Source organism: Rhea americana, unplaced genomic scaffold (assembly GCF_003343005.1).
Source record: "Rhea americana isolate MKP2758 unplaced genomic scaffold, rheAme1 scaffold_211, whole genome shotgun sequence".
In the NCBI taxonomy this organism is placed as follows: Eukaryota; Metazoa; Chordata; class Aves; order Rheiformes; family Rheidae; genus Rhea; species Rhea americana.
The window spans coordinates 791727-800389 of NW_028186269.1; the positions used below are offsets into that span (position 1 = coordinate 791727).

Consider the following 8663-nt stretch of genomic DNA (forward strand, 5'->3'; position numbering starts at 1 on the left):
AAAAAAAAAAAAAAAAGAACTCTCAGGTTGAGATTTGTTCTCTCTCATGAGGACACACGCAGATTTTAAAGTACCACTAAAATCACTTTGTGCATACCGTCAATCTGATGTATTGCCATATTTTTTTCCTTTTTTTTTTTAATAAATCCACAAGTTACAGACAAACCTTCTTCCAGCACACTAGACCACAAGGCAAAAACAAGGTCTCCATGTCCCACGAGCACTGATTTGTCCCTGTGTGTGTATTCATCAATATAGGGGACCTACAGATCTAAGATTTAGATGTGTTTTCTAGCGCACAGTAGGACTCCCAACTTGAGAGATTTAGGTCATTTCCAAAACTTATTTTTCTTCTCCTTTTAAGACACCAAACTAGCAAAAAAATTTGCGAGTTGCCTTTCTCCTTGTCCTAATGGTGCCGGGACGAGAAACCACCATTTCAGTTCTTAATTGTCTTCTGGAACTCTCTGTATTTCCTGAAGTTTAAAAGTAAGAAGCTTTATACAGTCAAAAAAAAAGTATAAAATAAGAGATTTTTTAAAAAGTAATACTTTCAGAAGCTACGATTTTGAGTTTTTTTGTTGGGATGTTGGGGGGTGGTATATATTTTTTTTTAATGAGATTCCTGTCCAACACGTGAGCACCACCTTTTGGCATAAAATTTATCAAAGCCACACAAGTCATCTAGCACTTCCATGTCATTCATGTATGTTTTAAACACAAAATAATTTTTCACCCACAACTTAAGACAATAGTTGCTTGGCGGGATTTTGCTCATTTTTAAGTACAAACGAAAATAGAACACAAAGTTCAGTGCTCCCATCCTGGCAGTTTTGTTTCTGTTCTAGTTTTGGTATAAAATCTGAAGAGGGAGAAATGTTCATAGAAGCTGGAGATTCAACACTTAAGTTTGGCAGGTTTCAGTTCCTTTACTTGCGTGTGCAGTGTCTTGTGGACGGCTAGCGTTCTGGACTGGCAAAATCCTTTCCCGCATTCTTGACACTTAAAAGGCTTTTCTTTAGAATGTATGTATCTAGAGAGAAAAATAAAATGGAAATGTCAAAATAACCAGCCYGAATTCAACAGTGATCTACCTGCCCAGGGACTTACTCAGACCACCCTAGAGCCTTTCACACCAGTTCCTAAGGCCAAGACTACTGGAGGGTGACACTCCAGCAATCATTTGTGTGTGTGTGTGWGWGAGAGAGAGAGCAAGAAGAGAAGAGGATGTAGGAAGCTTACAAGAGTGCTGTTCATAGAAATAAAGGGTTAGAGAACCTCATGGTCAGTAGGCCACGTCTTCATGACAGTTCTGAACAATCACAAGGGCAGCCCAAGCAAGATGGTGCAAACTGAGGTTGAAAATGTCTATATAAGCTAGTAGCCCATGCAAGCTGTTTTCAGGGTGGGTGAATTCAACAAGCTTATCTTCCAAAGTGAGTTATCTGGGCAAAAGAAAGCCTGAAGGGAACATCTCCTGCTGACTCGGGACATGACCTTTCTTATAAGCACCTTCATGACAGTAGCTTAGCAACTGAGAGAGTACAGATTCATGACAAAGAAGGGACAGGGGGAAAAAAAGAATGGTTACCTGTGATCTCTTAGGTGATCTTGTCTTCTGAAGGCCTTGTGGCAAATGTCACATGTGTAGGGCCGTTCATCAGTGTGGGTTCTTTCATGGATCAAAAGGTTGTAGGACTTGGTGAAGTGCCTACCACAGAATTTACACACAAATTCCTTCTTGGTTTTGGATGGTAACCTTCCCCGTGTGGGTTTCTTCTCTGGAGAGAGTTTAGTTACCTCAAGCAAAGAGCCCAGCCCTGGTGGGGAGCCCTGGCTGTCCACTTGTCCCAGTTTAGAGTGGTCCTCTTGTGTGGCGGCCACTGCTAAGTTGGCAAAGTCGAAGCGGGGCTTAGCTTTGAGGGTCACATTGGTAGCCTCTTGCTTGGGCTGGATGACATGTGGGAAGAGTGGGAAGGTGGGCAGCTGGAACCGTGCATCCACCAGGCTTGACACACTGGGCACCTTGGAGAAGGAGGAACGTGGCAGATGCATGGCTGGGTACCCCAAAGTCCACTGATGCAGGTGTACGGCGTGCAAGGCACTGAAGCCATAGAGGTTGGAGAGGTGGTCAGAGGGCACGGCAGGCAGCCCGTTGAAYGCTTGCAAGAAAGAGTAGTTGGTGAGCTGGAGGGAAGGGTGGATAGGCACTGGGGCCGGCAGGGTCTTACTTCCCATGGTGGCTGCTCAGAAGGAATATCTTGGGAGCAGGGGAGGAAAAGATCTGGAAAAAAAATGATGGAGGGGCAGAAGAGGGAGAGGTGGATTTATAGAGAGATACAAGCAAAGGAAATTTCTCATCTCATCCCTCCCTAGTCCACCTCTCCAATGCCATGGAAGGAGACTGCCTTTTACTTGGAAGGGTACCCCACAARCTTCCAGATCCTCCTTCTTCTCCTCTCCCTCCACACAGCATATACTTCATCAACAACCATTCACAACAACCATTCACTCTTCCAACAGCATCCCTGTGCTGTACAGGGATGATTACCCTTCGTGCAGGAACAGTATGAGATATTATTTTGGATCTCAAAGCTCAGGGCTCTCCCAGGCAGTTTAAGATCCTTTTCTGTATGGATATGCAGCTTTTTCAAAATGGTAGGCCACTGCCCACTGGTTCTTTATGCTGAAACCATCTTCAGCCCTGACCCTTGAGGTGATGCAAGGAGGGAATGTGTAGGTCTTGCTGTCCCCGGGTTGCACACCTCCCTGGGGCCTGGGCTTAGCTATGCTTCTGCTTCTTGGATGGTGGGGGAATTGGGTACTCAGAGCTGCTCATCCTCCCTCTTTCAAAAAAAAAGAAAGACAAAGACAAAGACAAAGAAAAAGAAAAAGACAAGGAAAAAGAAAAAGGAAAAGGAAAAGGAAAAGGAAAAGGAAAAGGAAAAGGAAAAGGAAAAGGAAAAGGAAAAGGAAAAGAATAAAAAGAAAAAGAAAAAGAATAAAAAGAAAAAGAAAAAGTTAGATGGGGGGGGATGTCATTCTTTCCTTTACTGCGAAAAGAAGGGGAAAATGCTGAGCTTCATGACAAATTTGAAGTGCCATTTGCTTACCCCAGGAGGAAGCATCTGGCTTCAAGCCCGTGTCCCAATCTAGGCAACCGCTTAATTAGAGCTCTTCAAAAGGGAAAAAGGCAAGGTCTGGGGAGACTCTTCCCACAAGGACACTTAGCCCATCAGCCAGAGAAGCCAAGTCCTTCAGGGCCCGATGCGGCAAGTAGGGGCCACAGGGCCACAGCCCTTCACTGGGCCAGGCACCATTGCTTTGCTGTGTTTCAGGGTCCTGCCAAGCCCTCAGCCTCCCCTTGGGGCTGGATTCCCCCATGAAGGTGGAGGAAGAGTGTTGCCGAAGAGCAGGACATGGAGGTGTATCTGATCCTGCCCACAAATTCAGCCCTCAACACCACCCTGGCTGCTGTTAACCATTTGGCAGGAAATGCTTCTTGAAGGCTGGTAGCAGGGAGGCAGACCTCCCTCTTTGTAGGTGTCAGAGAGCACCCACAGAGTTTGGAGGCACTGCAACCCTGCACCCCAGGGAGCCTCCTCCTTCCTCTATGGCCCACAGCATGTAACATGCTTGCCCTTAGCAATCTGTGAAGTTTGCCCCCATTTGGCTCCTTCTCCCCAAGAACCATGCAGGAACCGTGTAGGATTCCAACAAGATCCCCACAGAGTTCCTTCAGGATCCTTGCAGGGTCCTCATAGGGGCCCTGTAAGATCCTTGCAGGTTTCCCACAGGATCTCTTCAAGATGCCCTCAGCATATCCACAAAGTTCCCCATAGAATCACCACAGGGCCTCCTTAGGTTCCCCATAAGATCCCTACAAGATCTCCACGGGGTCCCCCCATGCTCGGCCTGGGTGTTCAGGGTGTTTTTCCACATTAAGAGTAAAGCCCTTTTTGGAGAAAAGGAGGTAGCAAAGTGCTGCAGATCAGTAATTGTTCCTCTAGACCAAGGGTGAGGGCGAAAAACTGGTGGTGGAAGAGCCCTAATGACCAGAGAAACAAATCTGATTTATCTGTGGGCTGCTGCCTGGACTGAAGAGCTGTGGCCAAGAGGGTGTGAGAAGGAGAAACTCACTCTGAGCAGCTCTACACACCAGTCCACCTTTCACACTGTTTTACATAAATCAGCAGCAGGAAGAGAGACCCAAAACTTAGAGAAATYCCATCGCAATGACCCAGAATAAGAGAGTGTGACATTTTGCCTTTTTTAATTGGACACATTTTGAATAGTGGCTGATTGAAAAATGCACACATTACATTCCCCTCCTTCTCCTTTTCTTTTCTTTTCTTTTTTTCTTTTTCTTTTTGTTTTTTAACTGTTTATGGGCCGATCAACCAACCAGATTATTTTGTTCTTTGACTGGAGAAATACTTTTTATTTTGTTGGTGCTGCCCATACACTAGGCGTGACCATTCCACAGCACAAATACCTCGATCGATGACCCCGAGAACAAACAATGCGGAAAATACTCTTGTCCAGATACCTGAAATGTCTGTTTCAGTATGTCACAACGACTACATGTCTATTAGGTATTCCTAGATCTTTGAAGCATGAAACATGCTACTGCAAACTGAGTTCATTTCTGGGGTTATCCCTCCCTACTTCTTCAGATCCTTAGACATTTTATTTGGTATATAGAACCATTACTCTACCACGAAAATTTGGGGGAAAAATGGTTGATAAAGTTTAAAAAATTCTGTTTCGATTTTCCAAATGAAAAGGGGGACAGAAAAGAAGGAGAAATGTAACTGGCTCATAATAACATTCATTGTCCCTGTTGGTTTTTTGCTAGAGCAGTTTCGTCTTTTTTTCAAAAATAATAAAAAATAAAAAATAGAAAAGAAAGCAGAAAAAAAAACAGGAAAAATAGAAGAAGAAAAAGAAAAGGGGGAGGTGAGAGCAGAGTGCTCACGTTACTACAAGTTTCTTGGCAGTTTTCCAGAAAYGTAAGCTACACTTCTGCTCTGTACGACTGGGATAGTCAAAAATATATATGAAGAGCAGAGTATTTCACAGCGAAGTCCCCTCTCTTCAGGACATCAAAGCGAACGAGTATTTCACAGTGCAGTAACTCTCCCCTCTCCTGCTTGCCTGCAGAGAGATCAATGTTTCTTTGATTTCGGTGTCACCTCCACCTTTAATTCTGCTTCATGTAAACAGATCGTTATCGGGGTTTCTTTATTTTTATTTTTATTTTTTCAAAGAAGAAGACCCCGTGAGTTCTCTGCTTGAATTCCCCCATCACAATAAAACTGTGCGAGATTTTCTTTTTTAACACAAACTTGCTCGCTGAGTAATTAAGAACAAATCACTCGTGTTCTGACTGAAACAAAACCCACTCATGCCAAGATAAATTTACCCTGCAAAATAGGATCATAAACTTGAAAGACTACATCTGTCTCCAGCTTTCTTACCCTTTGTCCTGTTCGAAGATATGGTAATGCTATTGTCCAGTTGCCATTGTTTTAAGACCGTTGTAATCTTAACCTTACAGATTAAGTTCTATCTCCATTATATACCAGAAAAGAAAAACCTAGCCAATGTGTTGCCGATAGTATAGCATGAAGCGAAATTAAACGGATTTTTAAGTAATCCTGTGAGTAGTAGGTATTTTTCTTTTCTACCTTGAATTATCAATTTCCGATGTGTYCTTTGAAAGGCATATTTGTTACATTAAATACCTGACTCATAAATAATGAGGTTTGCTAATTAGTTCCACATGGGAGAATGGAGGAGCTAAATTACCCTGTGAACGCTGCTTATTTTTACAAACATGATAAAGTAGCGGGCATAAAAAGCTGCATTCTTGGGATAGCCTCAAACTGCAGCAATCAGGTTCATCTGTCAAAAAAAGTCCCCCTGTTTTTTTCTGAATCCTTTAAAGTCTGGTATCCGTCTCCTTTCTAGTGCATCTCATCAGTCTGTAAATTTTCGCTCCCAGATCGGCTACTTATTTTGTCCCCTTTGCGGGAAGGAGATTTTCTACCAGTTTAAGCAAGGAAATAGAGCTTATAATTCATCTATGTTTGAGAAACTGACTGCAAAGAGAATAAAATTGACCTTTTGCTCGCTCCGCATTATTCGGGCGTGATGCTCTTGAGGAATAAACTGCATCGTTCAACATGGATTTATTCAAAGTATTAATGAAGTGTGCAGAATCTATTAAAGCCGGTTTATTCGGGACTAATTGAGCGTGAAAGAGTTAATTGCTAACATTAATGAGGACTGGAAGGACTCAGTCAGCATGTGCCTTGGATATCTCCACTCAATCCTTATAAAATCATCATTCACATTTTATCATGAAATCAGTGTTGACAAGTTTCGCCAGACCACCATTGCGAATGCTGATGAATGCGGCGGACTTTAGCTTCGGAATAATAACAATAACCAGGGTTCAGCTGCAGCTATACTACTTGGGGCAGCCTTTGTTCCCCAAAAAAATCAAAAAAAAAAGAAAAAAAATCACTGGGTTCGGATCCCAGTGGGACAGCGGCCACGAGAGCCGTGGAGAGAGCGCAACCCCGGCGCTGGGCTCGCTGCGAGGGAGCCGAGCGCGGGTGAGTCCGGCGGGGGCGGTCGGAAGCGGCCAGGCTCTACCAACCGCCCCCTGGAGAAGTTTTCAGGTTGGTCTGGGAGTTTGCTTTCTTTCTTTTAATTTTTATTATTTTTTTTATCCTCCTGAGTGTTGAAAGGCCCCCGAATATAGGATTCATTCTCGATTTATACCCCGAGAAATCCCAGGTGCCTCCACTGCACCCGGATAAATCGCCCTTCCTAAGGGCGATTCCCGGCTGCAGGGAGGGTTTCTCCCCTGGGTACCCCTCGGCTTCCCACAGCCACATCTCGCASAGATCGTGAGCGAGGGGCGCAGCCGGGTGGCGCCTTGCGCCGGTCCCTCTCCGGGCGCGCAGGGCTGCGCGGCGCATCGCGGCCCTGGCGGCCCGAGCGCAGCCGCGGCGGCCACTGCGCACCCGGCCCCAGGGAGGCGAGACCGCGTCGCAGCGGGCTCCCGAGCTGGTCTCTGTTTTAGGAACTGGCCCTTTTTTCTCCGTTGGCTTAATATATACTAAACTGGGCTCGCTGTGCACCTGTCCGGGACACGGCTCTCACCGTCCTTCTCCGCCTGCAGCTTATCGGACAGTTCTCGCGGCTTTACGTTCCTCTCCAAACGTTCGGTTTTTATAGCTCCCCTCCCAAAAGCCAGAAATAACAACTATACCCTAATCTTCGGCTTTGCACTGACACTTTATAGGCTCAGCCTCGAGAGAAGCCCTGTTTCTCCCTACACTAAAAATATGTTGCTCCATTCAGACAAATACAAACATCAGATTCATTTCTGTTATGGCCTTGGGAGAAAACAGACAAGGCTACCTGGACCTTAAACACGACAAATGGAGTATAAAATGGAGTAGAAAGAAAGAAGGAAAGAAAGAAAGAGAAAAATAAGAAAGAAATGTAAGTAAAGAAAAAGAAGGGAAAGAAAGGGAGAGTAAAGAGCTGAACGTTCAACTCCTCAAAGGACATTCAGGCTTCTTGTTGCAGCTCGTATGTGTCATTTTTAGCTCGGTTAAAAGCACAGCTCCTCCGCAAGGGAGGATAAGCAACTTTAAAAGGGGAAGACAAATCTTTAAATAGCATCAAAATATCCAAGCCCCATGTGAAGACTTCCCTCGGCCTTCCGCCCTCCCCAAGGAGGATAGCCCTCCTCACGTGAACCAGAATTCCCCCACTTCTGCGCCGTCCAGAAGATAGTGGGAGGAATAGGAGGAGAGGAAGAAAGGAGAGAGCGAAAAGGAGGCGTTTGGATCGATAACCCCAACCCCCGAGGCTTGGCAAAACAAAACAAAACAAAAAAAAACAAACAAAATGAGTTGTTCTTTTTATTTACCTAATCCCGATCTGTGCTCCACCGCTGGCAGTAGTTAAAAGATCCTGGGCTAAATTGGAGCTGGTAAAATAAAATAAAATAATAAAATAAAATAATAAAAAATAATAAAATAATAATAAAAAGGTTGCGCTAGGTCAGTGTCTCTGCTGGCCCGGGCGGGGGGGGTGGCCCGGCTCTGTCCCCACCCCGCCCCACTGCTCCTCCATAAAATAAAATAATAAAAAATAATAAAATAATAATAAAAAGGTTGCGCTAGGTCAGTGTCTCTGCTGGCCCGGGCGGGGGGGGTGGCCCGGCTCTGTCCCCACCCCGCCCCACTGCTCCTCCGGCCTGGGGCAGGCAGATCCGAGCGAGCCGCGGGGCCAGGTGTCCAGGTGCCTCGCTGCTGGGCGCGGAGGTGCCGTCCCCGCCGCTGCTGCCGCCCGCGCGGTGCGGCTGCGGCTGCGGTGCGGCTGCCGGAGCGCAAACGCGCCCTACAGTAGCCGCGCTCCGACTGAACCGATCCCTTCCCTCCAGCCTCCTCCTTATTTCAACCCCCCCTCCCAGCTCCCCCCTTCAACCTCCCACCAGACGCCGGGCATGCGCACGCAGCGAGAAAGTTTCTGGCTGGGAAGAACCAACTTTTCAACCCGCTTCTCCTGCCGCCGCGGCAGCCAACAACTCGCAGCCCGCAAACGTGTGATCTCGCCCCCCTCTTTCCCCCCCACCC

General features: G+C 46.1%; 1 protein-coding gene across 1 annotated transcript; it reads right to left on the reverse strand.

Annotated features, from left to right (window-relative positions):
- Positions 1–6: 6 nt before the first annotated feature.
- Positions 7–8152, reverse strand: OSR1 (odd-skipped related transcription factor 1). The gene is made up of 3 exons (XM_085304877.1): positions 7955–8152; positions 1592–2284; positions 7–1033 (listed from the first exon to the last, which is right to left on the reverse strand). The coding sequence occupies exons 2-3, from the start codon at positions 2236–2238 to the stop codon at positions 898–900; spliced, it is 783 nt and encodes a 260-aa protein (XP_085161003.1). The 5' UTR covers positions 2239–2284; positions 7955–8152; the 3' UTR covers positions 7–897.
- Positions 8153–8663: the final 511 nt, after the last annotated feature.